At 44.9% G+C, this 23,893-nt stretch overlaps 1 protein-coding gene across 1 annotated transcript; it reads left to right on the top strand.

The window, feature by feature from the left end:
• Positions 1-144: 144 nt before the first annotated feature.
• MOCS3 (molybdenum cofactor synthesis 3) lies at positions 145-1,887 on the top strand. Its single transcript, XM_082645548.1, has one exon. The coding sequence runs from the start codon at positions 181-183 to the stop codon at positions 1,546-1,548; it is 1,368 nt and encodes a 455-aa protein (XP_082501674.1). The 5' UTR covers positions 145-180; the 3' UTR covers positions 1,549-1,887.
• The last annotated feature ends 22,006 nt before the right edge of the window (positions 1,888-23,893 follow it).

Here is a 23,893-nt window from a genome sequence, read left to right as displayed (position 1 = left end):
TATTGGAAACAGTCAGGACTTGTGACTCTTTCAAGGTGAATCTGACGGTTGCTTCAGAAAAATACATATCTATTTATCACCTTTCCCCAAGCTCCATAGAGCTGTTTAGTTTATTCCAGTCGCAAGACGAGGGAAAGCCGGAAACGGAAATGCCTTTGACAACCTCCCAAAGAGGCTGCCATGGCGGCCAGGGAGGAGGTGCTCACTTTGCAGGCTGAAGTTGCCCAGCGTGAGGAGGAGCTGAGTTCCCTGAAGCAGAGGCTGGCGGCGGCTCTTCTGGCCGAGCAGGAGTCAGAGCGGTTGGTTCCGGTGTCTCCCCTACCGCCAAAGGCCGCCCTGTCCCGAGATGAGATTTTGCGCTATAGCCGGCAGCTCGTGCTGCCTGAGCTGGGTGTGCAGGGACAGCTGCGCCTGGCGACCGCGTCCGTGCTGGTCGTGGGCTGCGGGGGGCTCGGCTGCCCACTGGCGCAGTACCTGGCAGCGGCCGGCGTCGGCCGCCTGGGCCTTGTGGACTACGACGTAGTAGAAGTGAGCAACCTGGCCCGCCAGGTGCTGCACGGCGAGGCACTGGCCGGCCAGGCCAAGGTCTTTTCGGCCGCCGCTACACTGCGCCGTCTCAATTCGGCGGTGGAGTGCGTGCCCTACGCCCAGGCGCTTACGCCAGCCACGGCGCTAGACCTGGTCGGCCGCTATGATGTGGTGGCTGATTGCTCCGACAACGTGCCCACTCGCTACCTGGTTAACGACGCCTGTGTGCTAACCGGCCGGCCCCTCGTGTCGGCCAGCGCCCTGCGCTTCGAGGGCCAACTCACAGTCTACCACTACGGCGGCGGGCCTTGCTATCGCTGCGTGTTTCCGCAACCACCTCCGGCGGAGACGGTGACCAGCTGCGCGGATGGCGGGGTGCTTGGTGTGGTTACCGGGGTCCTGGGCTGCCTGCAGGCGTTGGAAGTGTTGAAGATCGCTGCAGGTCTGGGCCCCTCTTACAGTGGCCGCCTGTTGCTCTTTGATGCCCTCGGAGGTCATTTCCGCTGTATTCGGCTAAGGAGGCGCAGGCCTGACTGTGCAGCTTGCGGGGAGCGGCCCACTGTGACTGATCTGCAGGACTACGAAAGCTTCTGTGGCTCCTCGGCCACCGATAAGTGCCGCTCCCTACAGTTGCTGAGCCCAGAGGAGCGAATTTCTGTCGTCGACTATAAGCGACTTCTGGATTCCAGGTCACCCCACGTGTTGCTGGACGTCAGGCCTCCAGTGGAGGTGGACCTGTGTCGGTTGCCTCACTCCCTACACATCCCTTTGAAAGATTTGGAACGGAGGAATGCGGAGAGCCTGAAACTCTTGGGAGAAGCAATCCGGGAAGGGAAGCAGGGCACACAGGAAGGGGCATCTCTCCCCATTTATGTGATCTGCAAACTGGGCAATGACTCCCAGAAAGCCGTGAAGATCCTGCAGTCCTGGACAGACTTAGACTCTTTAACAGTTCGGGATGTTGTGGGAGGCCTCATGGCCTGGGCTGCCAAAATCGATGGAACGTTTCCGCAATACTGAGATGGTCGGTAGAGTCTGACCAGCGAAAGATGTGGGTTGTCATGTTACCTAAAGTTTTTTTGCCTTTATGAATGTATTTGCATTTTTTTCAGTAATGTACGGAAGAGCCTGGGATTCTCCAATATCTGTGGATAGGTGGACGTCTTTTTATAAGGAGCTTTTTAATTGCTTCTTACCGGGTGATGTGGCAGTTAAGGGGTTATAACACTGTTCCTCCGAACTGTCTTGTGTTTGCAGCACTTGGATGGTGTGTTGAACCGATGGGATAGAATGTAAGTGACAGGACTTTGTGTTTTGAACTGCAGGTCATTTGCGTGTTCTGCCTTTTTTTTTTTTTTTTTTTTTTTTTAAATCTCCCAATTAAAAAGCTCTTTAAAGTTGTCCATTTTAGTGCTTGGAAAGGTGTAATATACTTACTGAATTGATCACGGATGATATAGTTAAGATAAGTTTATTGTTTACTAAGACATTCTATGGGTGTTATTTCTAATTCAAATGATGGAACGTGCCCTAGAGAAATCAGTGTTTAAAATGTAAATTGTTAAAACATTAAAATGAAAATTAGCTGGGAAGTGGTCATTCTATTAAATATTTTCAATTAATAGCCAAGTAAGATATTTACAGTCTAGCAAGATAGAAACCACCTTTGTAGCATGTCAGTTTCTTTTATAAATTGCTGATTTTTTCTTAGACTTAACTTAAGGGTCCACCTTATGTTGTACACATACAGAAATTTCTAAACTGTATGGTTTGGCTTGCTTTGGAATCTTCAAGTCCCAAGTCCCAGCCTTCTCCCCTCCTTTTGTCCCTGTCCAACCTGTTATTTTTATTTTTGTCTCTACTGTATGGCCAGAATGCCAAATACAATATTGAATTAAAGTGAAATAATGAACATTCTTCTCTCCTTTGCAGTTTCAGGTGAAGAACTTTGAATATTTGGCCAATATTACTTGTTATTGCTTTACTGTAGATAAATAGCCTCTATCAGATTAAATAAATTTCTGTTTATAGTTCTGCATTTTTATGTGCTTTTTTTCTTCTGTTAATGTTGTGAATTACATTTTTTTTAATTGTGGCAAAAAACCCCCCGCATAACATAAAATTCACCCTCCTGACAGTCGCCACATGTACAATACAATATTGTCAACTCCGTGCACATGCTGGGCACCAGATTCCAGAAGCCTCCATCCTGCATGACTGAGACTATTTATACCCACTGAACAGCTCCCCATCTCTCCCCTTTAGTTTACCTTTTCTATTTTGATTTAATCTATTCCAGTATAAAATGTATACTATTATCCAGTATACTATTATAGCAGTATAAAATGTTGGTGTTTTTATGTTTGTGTACTTATTAAATAGCGTTTTCATGAAATGGCATGTAGTATGCCCAACTTCCAACGTATTATGCAACAAAATTAAAAGCAAAAATTTGGTATGTGAGTATATAGTACAGGCAAATTGAACAATCCATGACATATCAAAAGGGGGCCTCTATTCTCTAGCTGATTGTTGCATGGCAGGCCTATAATCGTCAGCAATCACAGATGTAAATGTAAAATGTTTGTATTTATGAGTACAATTTTTAAAGATTAAAAGCGTTGTGGGCCAGACAAAACCCTCTGCAGGTCAGAATTTCTCACCAGTTTGCAACATCTGACACAGACTCTTGTTTTATGATAAAAGGATGGTATTGTTTAATAATCAAATTCAAAATTAGACATCACTTTTTGAGTGTGAGACATATAGCTCATTTTGGAATAGGCATGCTTAAAGTATGATAGGCCTTTGTTATAAAGACAAAGCAGGTTTCTTATGACTGCTTCTCCCAAGGAGAGGTGGAAATAAATGACAGACCTGGAGAGGAGAACAAAGATGGCTGGCCTCTGTCACACTTCTTACTCCTGGGAAGTGAGCTAATTCTGATATATATCAGGAAACAATCAGGTGGACAGAGTAGGAACTAGTTCATACTGTAAAGACATGTCCTAAAGTTAGACAGTTTTGCTAGTTCCTGCAAACCTGGTTGTCAGTGGGACAGGCAACAGAAGTTGACCCTGACTGATAGAGAGAAGGGCTTATTAAAGCTATCTGAGGGCTTCCTTGGTGGCGCAGTGGTTAAGAGTCCGCCTGCCAATGCAGGGGACGTGGGTTTGAGCCCTGGCCCGGGAAGATCCCACATGCCGCAGAGCAACTAAGCCCGTGTGCCACAACTACTGAGCCTGTGCTCTAGAGCCCATGAGCCACAACTACTGAGCCTGCGTGCCATAACTACTGAAGCCCACGCGCCTAGAGCCCACGTTCTGCAACAAGAGAAGCCACCGCAATGAGAAGCCCATGCGCCAAAACGAAGAGTGGCCCCCGCTCACCGCAACTAGAGAAAGCCCATGCACAGCAATGAAGTCCCAACATAGTCAAAAATTAATAAAATTAAAAAAAAATTTTTAATAGCTTTAAAGTGATCTGAGGTGCTTTTCAGAATTTGGGGGAAGACTCAAAACTGTACTTCCAGGAACGATGCCCAAAACCATGCACAGAACTGACCTGAGAACTCTGTCTATGCTGTGCTGCCCCATCTAGTACTAGAGGAAGCTGCCAGCACAGCTTCACCAAACTCACTCGACTTGGCTCCATGCTCTTCCAGAAAGCCCAACACCTCAGCCACAGCTTAGGGGCCAGAGAGCAGAGTTGCTTTCCACCACTCTTTTCTGAGTCAGTCTTATGAGGGTGTCTGGTAAGTAGAGCCTGGTCACATGCCTTCATCCTAACTGCAAGAGCCACTGGGAATTTGAGTTCCGACATCTACAGTAGGGAGGCTGAACTCGTAACCTGGGATTTTTCTCAAATTAGGGAAAGATTTTTCAGAAGATTGGTTGTTAAGAATATGACAAGTATCTATTACAGGACCCAGATCTTTTTTTTTTGCGGTACGCAGGCCTCTCACTGTTGTGGCCTCTCCCGTTGCGGAGCACAGGCTCCGGACACACAGGCTCAACGGCCATGGCTCACGGGCCTAGCTGCTCCGCGGCATGTGGGATCTTCCCGGACTGGGGCACGAACCCGTGTCCCCTGCATTGGCAGGCGGACTCTCAACCACTGTGCCACCAGGGAAGCCCAGGACCCAGATCTTTTTATTCTTTGAAATTCTCTTTTCTCTTGTAGCTGGCTTTTTACAATCAGATGGGATTTGAACCAGATAACTTTTTTCCTTTTCATTGAACATCAAGTGTACCAGTTACCATTCTAAGCTCTGGGATAAAGAAAGATGAACAAGAGGGAATTCCCTGGTGGCCCAGTGGTTAGGACTCTGCACTTCCCCTGCTGGGGGCCCAGGTTCAATCCCTGGTCAGGGAACTAACATCCCACAAGCTGCGAGGTGCAGCCAAAAAAAAAAAACAAAACGAGATTTCCTATTGCTATGGAGTTTACATTTAAATGGGCAGGGGGAGACAAGTCAACAAGTTAGTGATAAGTGCTATAAAAGACATAAAACTATGTGATGTATTGGAGTGGGGAGGGGAAGCTATTTTGGATAGATTCAGAGAAGGGTTGACATGAAAAACACAAAGCCTGAGTGGTGAGAAGAAGCCAGTTAGGTCTGGGAGAACATCCCAAACTGGAAGGAATACAAGTGGGAAGACCCTGAGACAAATAAACCTGTAATGTTTGAGAAACTTGAAGTGGCAGGTCAGGCTGTGAACAGCTGGGGAGAGTAGAACAAGGTGAGGTTTAGGGAGATAGAGAACATACCATATAGGTTGTAGACCATAATAAGGGTTTTTTATTTTAAGTAAAATAACAACTAACATTTATTGAGCACTTACTGGTGATATGGGATTTGAACCCAGGTCGTCTGGCTGGAGAGCCTATGCCCTAAGCAGTATGCTATGCTGACTCTCAGTGAACTTTGTAATTGTTGTATATATTTTCATTTTTGAAAAGCAATCTATGCCCTGATAATCGCAGAATGGAAAGATGCATGATGTATTTCAGATGCAGCAGAATTGTACTCTGATGCACTTGGTTTGCAGACCTCTCTCTAGGGAAGGAACCCCAGAGTGAAATCCCTGGGAGCCCTCTGACACACCTAAGCAATAATGTCCAGTTAATCAGGAGCCACTTTGGTCAGGGAGAGTGAGAAATAAAGTCTCAGCGTAAGGAGTCACAGCTAGTAAATGGAACGGTGGCCAAGGAGGGGGGTCAAAAAAGGGCAGTAAGTCGCCTGAGAATGTTCCCATGGGAGATGAGGTGGGTTTTTTTTGTTTGTTTGTTTGTTTTTGTTTTTTTAAGCTTGTTTATGTTTAATTAGCTGCTCCCTCCCACAGAAGCAGAGGGTCCTCTGGGAGCCTGAGGTCAGGTATGTGGCCCAGTTTGCTCTGCCCAGGAGATTTCTTTATTTTCATAGGTGTATTTTCTCAGGGTTCCATATGTAACATGAGGTAGACCTGTCCAGGTAAGAGTAAAATCTCATCACTAGAAATCATGCACCTGCCTGAAGATTCAGGATAATTCTGGAGTTGGTTGGGAATATTAGAAAGACTACTGTGGTACAGGAGTGGGAAAATATTTTGCAATAAAACAGTAAAAGGGGTTAATTCATACCTTTGATGAAATATAATTTCCAAAGCACTCAGGATGTGGGAGAAAGCTAATCAAATCAGCCCAGAATTTGGATGATAAATAGTATATATACAGTTTACTATAATTCACTATGAAGTCCTATATATTGACACTGATTCTGGTTTCTAATCTTTAGTCCAATTATTCAGAATTTAAAAAAACAACAAATTGTGACTTACCCAGGTGTTTTGTTCCTGACTATTAATGCCATTTGTTGGAGACGTTGCTGAAGAAAAGGAAAGAGAAAAGGCTTATATTTTAAAAGTTCCCCTCTTGGTGGCACCTTGGTTTAAAAGGTGTCAGAGTAGGGTGACATTGATGGAAGATGTGTGGGGCATTATTTTTAATTAGCAGTATTTTCCTTACCCAGTGCTTCCAGATGAGGGCGGCCTGAAACCAATTGGAACTTAACAGACCAAAGTTCAGGTGAGTTGAAACAGTTGACTCTCAAGTAGAAGAAATCTCCCAGGCAAGGCTTGCTCTGTGTAAGAGCCAAGGGAAGCAGTGCTTTTACAATCTTGACTTAGTCATCTGCAGTAAGCTCTGAGTTGTCTACCCAACAGCCTTCCCACTCCCACCTCCTTTTTCCTGGCAGTGCTGAAAATGTAGGACTCCTTTCCCAGCCTCCCCTGCAGTTTTGGAAGAACCTGCACTTCTAAACAATTTATTCCATCAAATACAGTTCAAATCTGTCTACTTCTCACTGTCTCGACTGCCGCCACCCTAATCAAGCCATCTCTCCATCAAATGTATCACTTTTTAGGGACACGCGCAGCATCAATCACACCGTGGAGCGCCAAGAACCAAGTATCGCTCTTAGGTCTTAAGATAACAAAAGAGGTACCTGTGTACAGCAGGGACTGCCGGCCTCATAAATGTCCTTTTGGTAATCTTGAGACCTGTGAAGGAAAACAGGACTTTTAGATCATGTTTCTCTTAGTGACATAATGAACAAGACTTATCTACTTTGTACAGAGCTCAAAGGGATTTGCAAACTCAGTAACTCCAGGGGTTAGGCAAGTAAAGAAATGAGTAAAGGTGGTCAGCTAGGGACCGTGGTGAAGAAGAAACACAGGTACCGTCGAAAGCCACTATGCAGCTAGCTCACTTTGCCACACAGGAATGTGGTAACAGTGTTGGCAAATGTTTCCGTGTTTTAAGAAAATCTGAACATTTGGAGTTTTCCATGAAATCTCCTAATTTTAAAATGTTGAAAACAAATTTCAAAATTCCAAAACTCTTTTCGCATTGAAATATACGCATAGGAGGCTGAAAAGAGCCTTTAGGCTTAAACAGGAAAAACCAAACCAAAGCAAACCAACCAACCAACAAAAAACCCCAAACACACGATTTGCATCTTATTTAGCTTGGTGGCCATGGATGTTACTGAGTGGTGGGAGACGCCTAAAGCAGCTTTAACAGTTTGTTAACACCTGTAATTTGTGTTTTTCATTGTTTTTGTATTTATAAGCTAATCATCTTAAAGTTTTGAAGGAAATTATACTTTTTGCTCATTTTCATGTCATGTAATATGTAAAGTGGTTTGAGTGACATTTTTCAAAGGACTGAAAAATTGGAATTGGGGAGCTGCACGTGCTATCAGTCAACATCGTTTGCGTTTCCTGGTATTCTGGTGAATTGCTGATTGAATGTACTTTTTTAGAAAAACGTACCTGCATAATAGAAAATCAGAGTGAAGATGGAAGAGTGTAGCGGTGGAAATGAGAGTTTGCACTTGATACTTCGGGAGGTTTGCACCTGTAGTGTTTGGGGCTGCATTAGACCCATAAATGAGCCTTTAATAACAGCAGGAAAAAGAGTAGTAAATGGATTTTGTTTAAAAAAAACTGTTGAAAGATGATTCACAATGATTATCTGAAAAGGAGTTTTTATTATCCTCAAAAATATGTACTTCTAATTTGAAGAAGCAATATGCCTTCAAAGCATCAATAGCACATGAATGTTATGATCATACTCTTTGTTTAAAAACAGGCTTAGTTTAAAAAAAGTAATTCATGCTCATGGTAAATTTGAACAGCTCAAAGGTGTATGTACTAAATACAATGTGGTATCCTGGATTGAATCCTGGAACAGAAAAAGGATATCAGTGGAAAAACTGGGGTCTATAAATAAAGTCTATAGTTTAGCTTAGTTAATTTCTTAGTTTTGGAGAACACCATAATTTGAAAAGATACATGCACCCCAATATTCATTGCAGCATTATTTTCAATAGCCAGGACATGGAAGCAACCTAAATGTCCATCAGTAGAGGAATGCATAAAGCTGTGGTACATATATACAATGGAATATTACTCAGCCATAAAAAAGAATGAAATAGTGCCATTTGCAGCAACATGGATGGACCTAGAGACTGTCATACTGAGTGAAGTAAGTCACACAGAGAAAGACAAATATCATATGATATCGCTTATATGGAATCTAAAAAATGGTACAAATGAACTTAATTACAAAACAGAAATAGAGTCACAGATGTAACAAACAAACAAAAAAGTTATGTTTACCGGGGAAAGGGGGGAGGGATAAATTGGGAGACTGGGAATGACATATACACACTACTATATATAAAATAGGTAACTAATAAGGACCTACTGTACAGCACAAGGAACTCTACTCAATACTCTGTAATGGCCTATATGGGAAAAGAATCTAAAAAAGAGAGGATATATGTACATGTGTAACTGATTCACTTTGCTGTACAGCAGAAACTAACACAACATTGTAAATCAACTATACTCCAATAAAAATTTAAAAAATAAAAAATACAATAATTTAAAAAATTATAATTCTCGGGCTTCCCTGGTGGCACAGTGGTTGAGAGTCTGCCTGCCGATGTAGGGGACGCGGGTTCGTGCCCCGGTCCGGGAGGATCCCGCATGCCGTGGAGCGGCTGGGCCCGTGAGCCATCGCCGCTGAGCCTGCGCGTCCGGAGCCTGTGCTCCGCAGCGGGAGAGACCACAGCAGTGAGAGGCCCGCGTAATGCAAAAAAAAAAAAAAAAAAAATTATAATTCTCAAAAAAATTGTTTTTAGTTTTGACACATGAACCAGGGGTATATAAGATATTAACATTAGGAGAGACTGGGTGAAGGATATACAGGAACTCTGTTTACTATCTTTGCACTTTAAAATTATTTAAAAATAAAAAGCTTAAGAGCAAAGCAAAAAATAGTGTATAAAGAAAGTGCAAGTCTTTCTTCCCACTACTAACTCCCATCCTTTCAGTTCCTTCCCTAGAGACAATCTCTGTAACCAGACTTATACATGCATTTTTGTAGATATAGCTCTTTAAAATAAATGTTATTTACACTGTTCCTATATTTTTTTTTTAAAAAAAGTAGTGTGTACTGTCCACTGTTCCAGTTCCTCTCATTTCACATAGATCAGCCTCAATCTTTTACTTATTTATTTATTTGGTTGTGTCGGGTCTTAACTGTGGCCGGTGGTCTCCTTAGTTGCAGCATATGGGGTCCTTAGTTGCGGCAGGCAGCTTCTTTAGTTGTGGCTTGCCAGCTCCTTAGTTGTGGCATGCAAACTCTTAGTTGCAGCATGCATACAGGATCTAGTTCCCTGACCAGGGATCGAACCCGGGCCCCCTGCATTGGGAGCTTGGAGTCTTAACCACTGTGCCACCAGGGAAGTCCCCAGCCTCAATCTTTTAAACCGACATTTAGAGTGCCATCTACATGCTCTCGGTGTTCTTTAACCAGTTCCCCCATTGAACGACATTTAGGATTTTCACAGTCTTTTGCTGTTAGTAATAGTACTTCAAAGAATATCTTGATATGTATATCTTCGTACAAATACATTTAACAATAATGATGAAGTGCTTACTCTGTACCCCACAGAGTTCTAGGATTACCTGTGAGAGTTTATCTGTAGGATGAATTCCTCAAAATGGAATTCTGCCAAAAATATGTCCAGTTTAAATTTTGAGTAGGCAGTGCCAAATTCCCTTTCCAAGGGGCTGTATTAATGCACACCAACATGCCTAAGAAAGGCTATTTCCCAACACACTCGCCAGCATAGTCTTTTTAAACTTTTAGATCTTTGCCAATCAGATAGTGTTTTTAAAAAATCTCATGTTATTTTGCATTTTTTATTACAAGTAATTTTGAGCAGTTTTTCATGTGCTTAAATGTCTTCTCAAATTTAAAAAAATCTGTTTATTCTTAGCTCTTTTTTTCCTACTGATCTGTGTGTTCTTATTCTTATTGATGTATATAGTTAAGAAAGACTGCTTAGGGGGGAAAAATCTGTACTCCTTAGCAAAAGAGGTTTGAATGAATTCATCCTGCAGACATTTATTGAAAGTCTCCTCTGTACCAGGTACTGGCCAAGTTCTGGGGATACCAGATAATTAGGATGTGGGGCTTGACCTCTAGGCGTTCATATCTCAACTTTATAAGGGTAATTTATAGAGCCTTATCCCACCTGCATTATTTCATTTAATCCTTCAACAACTCTGAGAAAAAGGTAACTCCTTCCTGTTCATAGGCTCCTCTTCTATGTTTTTACCAACAATAGATTTCCCTGAAATAACTTCATTGGCAGGGAGCCTTGTCCTCAAAGTGGAAACCTTCTGTCACTAACGAGATCAGGCTCTCTGTTCCTGTGTAGCATTTTAGGGAAGTTTCTATTGTAGACTGGATAAATTTTTCAGCTATTCCCGAAGTATTTTATGTATCTTGATCATCATCAGAAACTTGGAGCCATGGTGGGACTTTGTGAGTGCAATGAATGGCCACAATGAAGCTTGTCCCTGTTGGTCCACTTTTGGTCTCCTGATGGGGTCAGATTCACTTCAGTGCAGACTCTGATCTTATTTTCAGAGTAGATGGTTGGAGTCAGGGCACTTGGGACACCTAGACCATTAGCTAAGCACAGATATTTCTGACACACATTCTTTATTCCCAATGCATGGGTTGCATAGACTGTTTCATTTAAGATTCTCTGTGTACATATTTTCTTTCAAGATTTTTTAAAAATTCATTTTATTTTATTTATTTTTGGCTGTGTTGGGTCTTTGTTGTGTGCGCACGGGCTTTCTCTAGTTGGGGTGAGCAGGGGCTACTCTTTGTTGTGGTGCACTGGCTTCTCATTGCGGTGGCTTCTCTTGTTGTGGAGCACGGGCTCTAGGTGTGTGGGACTCAGTAGTTGTGGCCCAGGGGCTCTAGAGCGCAGGCTCAGTAGTTGTGGCACACAGGCTTAGTGGCTCTGCAGCATGTGGGATCTTCCCGGACCAGGGATCGAACCCGTGTCCCCTGCATTGGCAGGCAGATTCTTAACCACTGTGCCACCAGGGAAGTCCCTCTCTGTGCACATTTATAATACAATTTTGCACTTGAGTTTCCTGATTTGGAAACAAGCATTTCATGGGAACTGTTTTTCCTTGGTTGAATTTCTGAAAGCCAGATATACAGGGATAATGGCTTTAGCACTTAACACTTTTCCAGGTCGAAGGCAATTTTGAAGTTTTGGTATTAGAAACTCCCACGTGGGCTTCCCTGGTGGCGCAGTGATTAAGAATCCGCCTGCCAATGCAGGGGACACAGGTTCAATCTCTGGTCAGGGAAGACGCCATATGCCGCAGAGCAACTAAGTCCGCGAGCCACAACTGCTGAGCCTTCGCTCTAGAGCCCGTGGGCCACAACTACTGAGCCCACATGCCTAGAGCCCGTGCTCCGCAACAAGAGAAGCCACCGCCATGAGAAGCCAGCGCACCGCAACGAAGAGTAGCCCCCGCTCGCCACAAGCAGAGAAAAGCCCGCGTGCAGCAACAAAGACCCAACGCAGCCTAAAATAAAATTTAAAAAAATTTTTTGAATTTTATTTTATTTTTTTTATACAGCAGGTTCTTATTAGTTATCTATTTTATACATATTAGTGTATACATGTCAATCCCAATCTCCCAGTTCATCCCACCACCACCACCCCTCCGCCACTTTCCCCCCTCGGTGTCCATACGTTTGTTCTCTACAACTGTGTCTCTATTTCTGCTCTGCAAACCGGTTCATCTGTACCATTTTTCTAGGTAAAATAAATAAATTTATATTAAAAAAACCCTCCCACGTGTAATAAAATTATACAGAAAGCTCTATTCTTGAGTTCTTGATTTAGTCTTTGTTCTAAGAATGAGGTCATAGTTTGCAATAACTTAACTTCCATTAAATAAAATTATTTTTACAAATTTATTTTGGAGTAATTATAGATGCACAGGAAACTGAAAAAAAAAATGTACAGGGAGTCCTTGTATGCTCCACCAGTTGTCCAAGTCCCCATCTTGCATAACTATGCTACAATATCCAAACTAGGGAAATCACATGAATGCAATCCACAGACTTTATTCAAATTTCATCAGTTATACATGAATTCGTGTGTGTGTGTGTGTGTAGCTCTAGGAAGTTTTTTTTTTTTTTTTTTTTTGCTATACACGGGCCTCTCACTGTTGTGGCCCCTCCCGTTGCAGAGCACAGGCTCCGTATGCGCAGGCTCAGCGGCCATGGCTCACGGGCCCAGCCGCTCCGCGGCATGTGGGATCTTCCCGGACCGGGGCACGAACCCGTGTCCCCTGCATCGGCAGGCGGACTCTCAACCACTGCGCCACCAGGGAAGCCCATCTAGGAAGTTTTATCAAGTGTAGATTCAAATAACCACAGTCAAGATACAGAGCTACTCCTTTACTACAAGGCTCCCTCCAGCTCCCCTTTTATTGCCATTCCACCTCTCCCCCATCCCTAACACTTGGCAACCACTAATAATTTTGTTATTTTAAGAGTGTTATATAAATGGAATTATACAGTATGTAGCCTTTAGCAGTTGGCTCTTTTTCACTCAGAATAATTCCCTTGAGGTTTGTAGTGGGTTGAACAGTGTTTCCCAAAAAGATATGTCGAAGTTCTAATCCTCAGAACCTGTGACTATGACCTTATATGGAACTAGGGTCTTTGCAGATGGAATTAATTTAGGGATCTCAGGATGAGGTTATCCTGGATACATGGTGGGCCCTAAATCCTATGACTAGAATTCTTCTAAGAGAAAAGAAAGGGAGATTTGAAATACAGAGACACACACAGGGGAAGTCCACCTGAAGAAGGCAGAGATGGGAGTGGTGAAGCCACAGACCAAGAACTTCGGGCATCCACCAGAAGCTAGGAGAGAGGCATGGAAGGATTCTCCCTCAGGGCTCCCTAAAGGAACCAAGCCTTCTGACACCTTGTATCAGATTTCTGGCCTCCAGACCATGAGAATAAATTTCTGCTTTTTTAAGCCAGTAAATTCATGGTAGTTTGTTACAGTCATCCTAGGAAACTGTTACAAAGTCCATCCAAATTGTTGCATGCGTGTATCAATAGTTTGTTCCTGGGCTTCCCTGGTGGCGCAGTGGTTGAGAGTCCGTCTGCCGATGCAGGGGACACGGGTTCGTGCCCCGGTCCGGGAAGGTCCCATATTCCGCAGAGCAGCTGGGCCCGTGAGCCATGGCCACTGAGCCTGGGTGTCTGGAGCCTGTGCTCCGCAACGGGAGAGGCCGCAGCAGTGAGAGGCCCGCGTACCGCAAAAAAAAAAAAAAAAAAAAAGAGGCGCACAAACAGAGCCAGCTACATAATTTGCGGAGCCCCTCGTTCAAACACTATTAAGAATTGCATGAGGGGCTTCCCTGGTGGCGCAGTGGTTGAGAGTCCGCCTGCCGATGCAGGGGACACGGGTTCGTGCCCCGATCCGGGAGGATCCCACATGCCGTGGAGCGGCTGGGCCCGTGAGCCATGGCCGCTGAGCCTGCGCGTCCGGAGCCTGTGCTCCGCAACGGGAGAGGCCAGAGCAGTGAGAGGCCCGCGTACCGCAAAAAAAAAAAAATTCATGACAGAGGCAGCAGAACATTGAAGCACACGTGGGACATTTGGCGATGTCTGGAGACACTTTGGTTGTCATACTGGGGATGGGCAGGGGAGTGGGTCACCAGCATCTAGTGGGTACAGGTCAGGGATGCTGCTAAACATCTTACGATGCACAAGACAGACTCACAACAAAGATTTATGCGACCCCAAATTTCAGTTGTGTCAAGGTCCAGAAATCCTGCTTCAGTCAATGACAATCGGGCCAGAAAGAAAAAAAATGCAGAGGGGTTTATGAAAACATACAGCCGGGGGATCTGCCTTGGTCTGGGGAAGGCTTCTTGGAGGAAAGGCCTTTTGAGCTAAAATGTGAAGACCGCATATGCCTGGAGGAGAGGAGGTGGCAGATGTTGGGGTCTTGGGAGGGAGTGTCAATTCTTAACATCCTTTCCTTCTTTAAGGAGGTTCAAAACCAACAGAGAAAGAGACATGGGGTTTAGGGAGACGAAGGTGAAAATTCTACCTTTAGGGCTTCCCTGGTGGCGCCGTGGTTGAGAGTCCGCCTGCCGATGCAGGGGACACGGGTTCGTGCCCCGGTCCAGGAAGATCCCACATGCCGCGGAGTGGCTGGGCCTGTGAGCTATGGTCGCTGAGCCTGCGCGTCCGGAGCCTGTGCTCCGCAACGGGAGAGGCCACAACAGTGAGAGGCCCGCGTACCGCAAAAAAAAAAAAAAAAAAAAAAAAAAATTCTACCTTTATAACTAAGAAAGCTACTTAAGGACTTGGCTTAGGTTCCGCCAGACTGGCTAATACTCTGTCCCCGTCCCACCCCGTCCCCACCATGCACTTACTGCCCCAGCGAGTAGGCCCACCCCAGGGAAAAGAGATGTCCTACTACTCACCAGAGTGCACCCCCGCCCCTAATCTCAGAAAGACAGGAAGGGGCCAAAGCACATTTGCCCAGTTCCCTCGCCCCAACTCACCAGCGGGATAAAGTCAATCACAGTCATCCTCTCCGTGGAGGCATGAGAGGGTCAGCGAGGGTTGAGAGAAGCTGGGATTGACGGGGTCAGGCGTGGGTATTTTTTTAAAGTTCTCCCTCCCAGGCTGGTCCGATAAACTACAGGACGCCCAGTTAACTTTGTACTGCAGATAAACAACAAATACATTTTTGTAGTTCAAGTCACGTCTCAAAGATTGCCTGGACATACTTGAATTACAAACGTATTTGTTGTTGATCTGAAATGCAAAGTTAACTGGGGCGTCTTGTATTTTTATTTGCTGAACCTGGCAAGCCTGTGAGCCCAGGTGATTCCCACCTGCAGCCAAGGTTGAGAATCCCTGACCCAAGCGAACGGGAGGGGTGGGAAATAGGTATCCTCCTCCCACCTTTGTTCTTCTGACCCTAAAGCACAACTATTAAGCCTGTGGACAATTGGGGTTGGGCTGTCCCCTGGGGCGGGTGGGCAGCGGGATAGCAGTCTTTCATGCCGGTCCTGGGCCTGGCTTCTTGAACCTCAATACCAGCCAGTGCTTCTTGTGGATCCTCCTAGAACTAGGCTCAGCAGTGGACTGGGAAAAACACGGTCTTTAAATCAACACAAGCCTACTCCCCGCTGAAAATGAACTCCCTATTCTTTTCCCTTCTCAAATTATGTCCAGCTTTGTTATCCAATATGGCTTATCACAGGTGCGGTCACGAGATTATATAGACTCCCATAATTCAAGCCAACAGTATATTGCCTCGCATTCGAATATAAAGTCTTTATGATAGCTCCTGGGACAAATTCATGTCCAAAGATGCCTTGTAACTGAAGGTGCAAGTAAATGGAAGTCGAAAGGAATGAAAGTCTGAGCTCAAATCCACTGGCGCCTGTGAACTGTAAGACCAAAGCAATTAGGGTCCAAATTCATCTGCCCTCATTTCTTATTCTGCTCAGACTCAGCTGTGTAGGTCCTGTAAGGATACCAGGTAGAGGAGGGGGTCCTTCAGCAGCTGCAGTGTGGGCTGTTTCCCTCTGAACAGGTGCAGTTCCTTCAGGGTCTCAGAGGCTGGACTAGTCACGTGAGACCCCCTGTTTAAAGAGCTGAAAGAGGCAAAGTGAAACACAGGTATGGCGGCCCGGCCCTGTGCCCACAGCATTTTCTAAGGAAGCAAATTCCAGCCTTGAGCAGCCCCCAGGCAATGATACTACCACACCCACCTCCTGGCCTAATCCAGACCCATGTTATATTGCTAATGGCAGCAGAAAATGACGCTGGTACCAGCTTCATGGGGATGCAAGCTGAAGGTCCAGACATCACAGCCAGTGAACATAAATCCAGTTGGAACAGAGAGTTGTTCTGTAAATGGCCAGAAAGTAAATATTTTGGCTTTGTGAGACATATTTGTCTCCCTTGCATCATCAAAGGACTCAGAGACAATAACTACTTAGCCAGTGGGCATGACTGTTTTGCAATAAAACTTTATTTAAAAAACAGATGGTGGGCTGTAGTTGGCTGACCCTTTAATTAGGAGCAATATCTCACTAAAAGGTTACTTTGGGCACTAGCCACTTATATGTAGAGGGAACATCCATTTACACATATGTCCTAGTTTTTTTTTTGTTTGTTTGTTTGTTTGTTTTTTGCCAAGTTTTAAATGTGAGGGTCTTGGAGAGTTCCCTGGTGGCCTAGTGGTTAGGATTCTGGACTTTCACTGCTGTGGGCCTGGGTTCAATCCCTGGTCGAGGACCTAAGATCCCACAAGCCGCGTGGTGTGGCCAAAAAAAAAAAAAAGTGAGGGTCTTATTTGAGGTCTTTTTCTTCATACTCAGGATAATCATTTATAGCAAAGAATTATCCAATTCAGTTGACTGCATGCCAACACTGTCCTATGTGCTTTATACTTATTAATTTGATTTCTATGAGAACTTGTCCGGTAGATTCTATTATTATTCTTGTTTTACAGGCAAGGAAACTAAAGTACAGAGAAATGTAATAACTGGGTCAAGTCTATCCAGCTAGAATGTGATAGAGACAAGATGTGAATCCAGGCAGCCTGGGCTGGTCCAAAGCCTCTTTCTGTTTGCTACCCGTTTCGAGCCCTGTGTTTCTAGGGTCCTTATGGGAAATGGGCATGAGCTCTTGGTGAGCAGGTGTGTTCGTCCTGGGCCCTGACTCTTGATGGGAAATTTCTTTGGCCTGCAAAGCCTGCCTGCTGGGGATGTTTCTTACTCCTCCTGCAGCTGTTGTTTCAGCTGCAGATTCCAGAACTGAAGTTACTGCTGAAACGTCTGAACCCCAACCTTGGAAGGCTGGTGAGGACCACACTTCTGCAGGGGCTCCTCCAGACATTCCACTCCTCTTTCCCTTAATTTGAAGGAAATCCCAAACATTATCATTCCTATTCATTTTCTATTGCTGTATAACAAATGACTGCAAACTTTGCAGCTTAAAGCAACACAAACTTATTATCTCACAGTTTCCGTGGGTCAGGAGTCTGGGTGTGGGTTAGCTGACTCTTCTGCTCAGAGTGTCACCAGGCTGAAGTCAGGATCTTGGTCAAAGCTGCAATTCTCACCTGGGGCTTGAAGTGCTCTTTGAAGTTCACTGGTTCTTGGCAAAATTCATTTCCTCATAGCTGTAGTACTGAGGTTCCCGTCTTCTCCCTGCTGTCAGTGGGCTCTTGTGGTCTGCTCCTAGAAGCTCCCCGTAGTTCCGTGTCATATGCCCCCGCAAGCAGTTCAGGACATGGCTACTTGCTTTCTTCCAGGCCAGCAGGAGCACATTCCTCTGACTTCTTCTGTCCCTGATATCTAGATAATGTTTAAAGAACTCACCTGGTTAGGCCAGGCCACCAAAGATAATCTCCCTTTTGATGATGAACTCAACTGATTAGGGCCCTTATTTACAACCGCAACAATCTATTTGCCTATAATGTAACATATTGGGTGAGTGGTATCCCTCGTATCACACTCAAGGGCATTAGTGATTGGGGATCATCTTGGATTTCTGCTTACCACATCATTTTATCCATACATTTTTTTTCAAAAATAAGGACTTAAAAAAAGCAATAACTGCAATACCATTATTGTATGTTGAGTAATAATTCTTTAATATTATTAAATATCCAATAAGTATTCAAATATCCAGTTGTCTCATAAATCTTAGAATTCTAAAACTGTTTGAATGAGGATTTAAATAAAGTCTACAAATTCCAATTGGTTGATATATGTCATCTATCTTTTTTTTTAAATTTTTTATGCTGCAAACATTTCAATGATTATTGTTGAACATACATTTTGGAACTTTTTTTACTTCAAACTGCAAGTTAAATAAATGCTTATAATATACAAGGAAAATACAACCAAAAGTAAAACTTGCTTTAAGTTTGCCTCGTATCTAAACCAGTATTTCCCGCCACCCCCCCTTAATATATCTTTATTTTTGAATTGCACAAACACACTTAAGAATTTGATCTTTATAGTATGGCATTTAGGAAATAAAAATATACTCCCACCTCAAAGAAATAAAAAGGTTGTGCATGATTATATGCCAAATAAAAGAGAGAACACTAGATATACTCTGATAGTGCAGGCATCATTAAAAAGGAAAAGAAAAAGCTTGAGATGCTCATTAACTCTCCATGTCATCTATCTTTTCATCTACAGATGTCACCCTCCAACTTTTCCTTCTCCCTGGCAGTATGTTTGTTGAAGAAACTGGGTTGTGTGTCCTGTAGATTTTCCCACAGTCTGGATTTTGCTGATCACAGCCCTGTGGTGTAATTTAACATGTTCATCTGTCCTCCGTATTTCCTATACATTGGTGTTTAGGTTTAGTGGCTGGTTCAGATTCAGGACTGATTTTTTTGGCAAGACATCTTTACAGGGGGTGGTGTGTTCCTGCAGCAGGAGGCAGATAAAGTCTGGGTGTCTCTTTGTTTATGATGTTAGCAGCCCTTGATGATGGACGTAGCCCTTGCCTATACTGATTTGTTCACTAGGGTTTGCAAAATTGTGACCTGTATTGATTTTCATTCTTCCACTGTTCCTGCTCTGACAGTAGGAATGAAGCTCATATGTTTCAAACCACCTTCATTCCTCCTTAATTCCCTGATCAAATCGGATTTGGGGAAACAGAGTTCCAGGCAGAACCCATTTTGATGGTCTTCTCAGACTTTGGATTTGCCTTAATTTCATCAAACGATTTCTTTACTTCCATCTAAGAAGTTGGCATATTATCTCTATATTAAGGCTCTTGTTCCTTATTTTGTTATTAGTAAACTCTATCACCTGTCAGTGGGTGAAGCCACACTATGTAAAGTCATGGTCATAGTTTATGTAATTGATAAATCCAGAAGACACATGGAGGATGGTGCCCTCGAGAGCCTGTGAATCCAGAAGCTTCTTCTCTCAGTACCCAAAGCCATTAAAAACAACAATTCTCTCAAAATAGTAATAGAGTTTGGGGCAGCTAATTGGGCAGAACCTACTTGGGCCGGGCAGCACTTATTTCAAGCCAGACTCTTTGTAATGCAGTTGAGAATCCCAGCCTGCAGACAGGCTGAAAGCCACAGTAAAATCCACAATCATTGTTATCAAAACTCTGCCTCTTAGAGGTGAAGCGTTACTGCAACCAAAAGATGGTCACTTATAATCAAATCACAACCTAGACCCAGACCTGATCTCATTACCAATAATCAGTCATGTCTCCTCCATAACAAATTTCAAGGTCCTAGCCAATGGTGGATTCACCATGAAGATAATGAACTTTAAGCTTTGGGCCTCTCACCTGCCTGGGCCCTCTTCAAAGCCCTGAATGAGATCCTACTAATTTTGCAATTTTTTTTTTTTTTTTTTTTTGGCCACACCGCATGGCTTGCAGTATCTCAGTTCCCCTATGATTAAACCCGGGCCATGGAAAAGTCTGGAATCCTAACCACTAGGCCACCAGGGAACTCCCTGTAATCCTTTTCTTAATGAAAGTCCTTAAATTATATAAGCATCAGGGCCCCCAAGCCTGGCTCCACCCCGTTCCTAGCCTTTCAATTCACTCCCTCTGTTGCCTCAATTCCAACAATGCCTTGGCCCACCAGACTGTACAAGTCCATGGCCCTACAACCTACTCACTGTACTCCCCAGCTCCCCTCTCCCCATATTTTCACTTTCCTCTAACCCATTTTAGATTCTATTTTTCCATTGCTATAATCACTTTCTAACATACTCCACACCCTTGTCCCTTGTGCTATGTTTATATACTCTATTGGCAAAATCCCAGCCCTAATTAAATTCAGCCTTCTGGGCTACTCCTGCACCTGTGCAGCTCAACGTAGCAGGAGAAAACACCACCCTGCTGGTGAGCTAAGCCAGAAGAGCAAAGCAGAGATGAGACATCATCCTCTCAATGACTCTTTCCCAATCCTTCTAACTAAAATCTCAGGACTGACTCTCATTGGACATTTAACGATGGCAAGCAGGGACGGGATACTCTGATTGGCCAGGTCTGGGTCACATACCCACCCATGAAATGGGGCTGGGGGTAGGGTAAGCTCCATCCAGACCCATGGACTGCAAGTGGGGGAGAGGTCATTTTTGTTTTGAAACGTAGGTTTTATTATTATTCAGGAATGACGAGGCTAACAGATCAGGAGATGGCTGCTATTGAAAAGATGGTTTTGTACCCACAGATTCAAAAAAAAAACACCAAACGTGTCATGGAGGAGAATGGGGGTTGGTCGGAGTGAGGGGGTGGGAGAAACATTGCCAAGAGCCTTTCTTGTGGTTTCCATGAGAGGGAACAAGGAAACAGGGTAAGCAGCCCCAGGACTGGCTAGTTTGAGTAACTTCAGTGGGCTCTGGGGCAGAGGGGCTGTCCCTAGTGGCTTGGTTCCTGGGGCCAAGTGATCAGAGCAGGTGGATAGTGGCCTGGAGTGTGAGCGCCAGCAGGGGAGGTAGTGGGGGTGTGGCTCTGAATTGGCTGGTTTGCATATGAAAAGCAAGCTCCAGGGCAAGAAATTTACCATCTTTAGGAACTGACTAACTCTGGGAGGGGCAGTCCCTCCAGGGTCTGCAAGGCCCCAAACATCAAAGCATCAAAAATACAGAATAAAAAAATGTAATTAATACAGTTCTCCAAATAAACATCCAATTTCTGTGGCCAAAAGTGGAGACAGAGGCTGGGCAGGCAGAAACAAAAGATTCACTACAGAAATACAATTCCAGCCGTTCTCACCCCAAATTAGGACTCTGCTTACCTTGTCAATTTTTTATCCTTGCTCTCCCAGAGGGATGCTTTTTCTTTGTCACTGGGATTTAGGGCCGCCTCAGGCCTCCTGCTTAGTCCTGTCCTGGGATCCCTCACAGAATGTCTAGGTCTTCTCCAGGTTTCTCAGCCTCAGGTTACTGGGTCCTGGGGCCGCACCTGCTCCTGCCATATTCATTCTGGATCACCGTGGGGAAAAGCTGACAGTTGACAGTGGCCGTGGTTCTCACTTCCCCTGGCACCAGGCCCTCTTGTTTTGTTTAACTGTGACCAGAAATTGTGCCTGCTGTCGCCAGGAGCAGGGGGTGATCCGAGCCACTTGAGATGTTTGTCTTCAGGCGGTAACGGGATTGTCAGTCACCTCAGAGGCACGAACATTGGACAAAGTGAGGGACGCACCATCAGGGCACCTGCCATTCGTTTTGAGATGCTTTGGGCTGTTCAAGGGACTGGGCCCTTTTTGTTCCCACCTCCGTATGTGTGTTGAGCTCTTTCCCAAGGGAGCTGGGCATTCATTAGAAGCTACGGATTAGAAAGTACCCCCTTTGTGGTTTTGAGGTTGAATCATGCCAGAAGTGGGAGCTGATGAACCAAGGTGGCGAGAAGCGGGGGTCCTGGATTCTGTGTGGGGAGGGGGCTCAGGTGCACCCCCTTCCTCCTGCAGGAGGCTTTTGTGCTCAGCAATCATCCTTCTCTTTTCTCTAGCAGCCCATTTTATCTCTCAGCTTCTACCAGCAGGAGCTTCTGAAAACTGAATTCAACAGTTTTCTCTGTTGCTTGTAAATTGCGTGAACTGAGCAGTTTCCCTGGCGCTGGACTGGTGTTTGGGTTTTTGTCAGCAGTTGTTTTGGGATCACCTTGATCTATATGAGTCCAGATGAGTCTGGTTTACTACGCTGATCTTCCCCCAAACCCACCCTTCCTACAGCAGAGTCCCCAGCTCTGAAAGTGGTACCACGCTTCCAGGTGCTGAGGCCATGAAACTTGTAATCATACTCTCTCTCCCTTATTCCCACATCCCATCTGCCATCAAACCCTGTCAGCTCTACCTGCAACATACACCCAGAATCTGGACCTCTGCTGGTCCAAGCACCATCATTTCCAGCTGGAACTGGTACATCCCTGGTCTCTGCTCCTACCTTGCCTGCCTCAATCTGTTCTCCCAAAGCAGCCAAAGGGAATCTGTTAACACCTAGGTGGGTCCTGCCACACTGGTGCTCCAAGCCCTCCCCTGGCTCCCATCTCACTCAGAGTAAAAGCCAAGTCGTCCAGAGGACTGCCAGCTGCCCTCTCACTTCTACGGCCTCTTCTCCTCTGCTCTCTCCTGCTCACTCTGCCCCAGCCACACTGCCTCACAGCTTGTGCCGCCAACATGCCAGATGTGTGCCTCAGGGCCTTTGCATCGGCTTTACCTTCTGTTTTGCCCAAATGTCACTTTCTCAGGGAGGCCTTCATTTACTTAATTAAATTAAAAAATCAAAAATTTAAAATGCAATTTTAAGTGACACCTTCTCTCGGACTTCCATGCTTTGTTTTTCTCCATGGCATGTCACCCTCTGACATAATTACGTTTTTCCTTGTTTATTGGTTTACATCTGTCTCCGTCACTAGAATGGCAGCTCTGTAAGGGCGAGACTTGTGTCTGTTTTGTTCCCTGCTGTACGTCAGTGCCTAGAACACAGTAGGTGCTCAATAAATATTTGTCAAATGATTGGTTGAATCACTCTGGCAATCATGTTATGGTCTGAATAAGGGTTTGGAATTGGTGATGACCCATTTAAAAAAATCTGCATGTGTGTCTGTTTTGAGGATGCATGAGGGTCCCCTTTTGTCCACTGCTCTCAGAGGCAATTCACTTGCCAATTTGGTGGCTGGGGGAAGGAGTAAACCGATTACTCTTCCCTGTGAGTGAAAAGTTCCACTGATACTGTATCTACACATTCTTTGCAAATGTCAGTGCGGGTGAGTCATGGGCTGAGGGATTGCTCCACGGAGCTGGCCTGAGCCCACTCGATGACTAAGTCTCCCCCATGTGATGTCACCAGAGTCAGAATGATCCCCCAACCCTCGCCAAAAGGGAAAAGCATTTTCAGTGAGGATGCCTGAGCCGACTCGGCTGCAGCCAGGCTGGACCTGGGTAGTGTGGCATAGGTCAAAGGCGTGACCTTTGGGGACACTTCTGTCCGGCAATTCACTCCTCCTCTTGGAATTTCCTTGTGTGTAAAGTGAGGATACCATTTATTCATTCAACCAATATTCATTGAACGCTGAGTAGAAGCTGGAGATGTTTGGTGAGCCAGACAGACAGGTACCTGTTTTCAAGAAGCTCACAGTTGGCGAGAGATGCAGATGACAAACAGGTGAGGAAAGAAGAACAATACTTGCTCTACTGGGAATGTCATGGAGGGAATAAAACAGGATAGTGGCAGAGAGGGTTGAGGGCCAGCGTCAGCAGGACAGCCAGGAGGAGATGGCAGCAGGCAGAGACCTGCAGGTGGGGAACGAGCCATGTGAAAATCTGGGTGGGGGAACCAGCAGGGGTAAAGGCTCTAAGGTAGGAGAAAGACCTGTGCATTTGAGGACAGAGGCTGGTGTGGCTGGAGGTGGGAGGGGGTGAGGGGAGGAGACAGTG

Source organism: Mesoplodon mirus (genome assembly GCF_964341445.2).
Source record: "Mesoplodon mirus genome assembly, chromosome: 15".
Taxonomy (NCBI): Eukaryota; Metazoa; Chordata; class Mammalia; order Artiodactyla; family Ziphiidae; genus Mesoplodon; species Mesoplodon mirus.
This window is presented reverse-complemented; position numbering and strand designations above follow the sequence as displayed.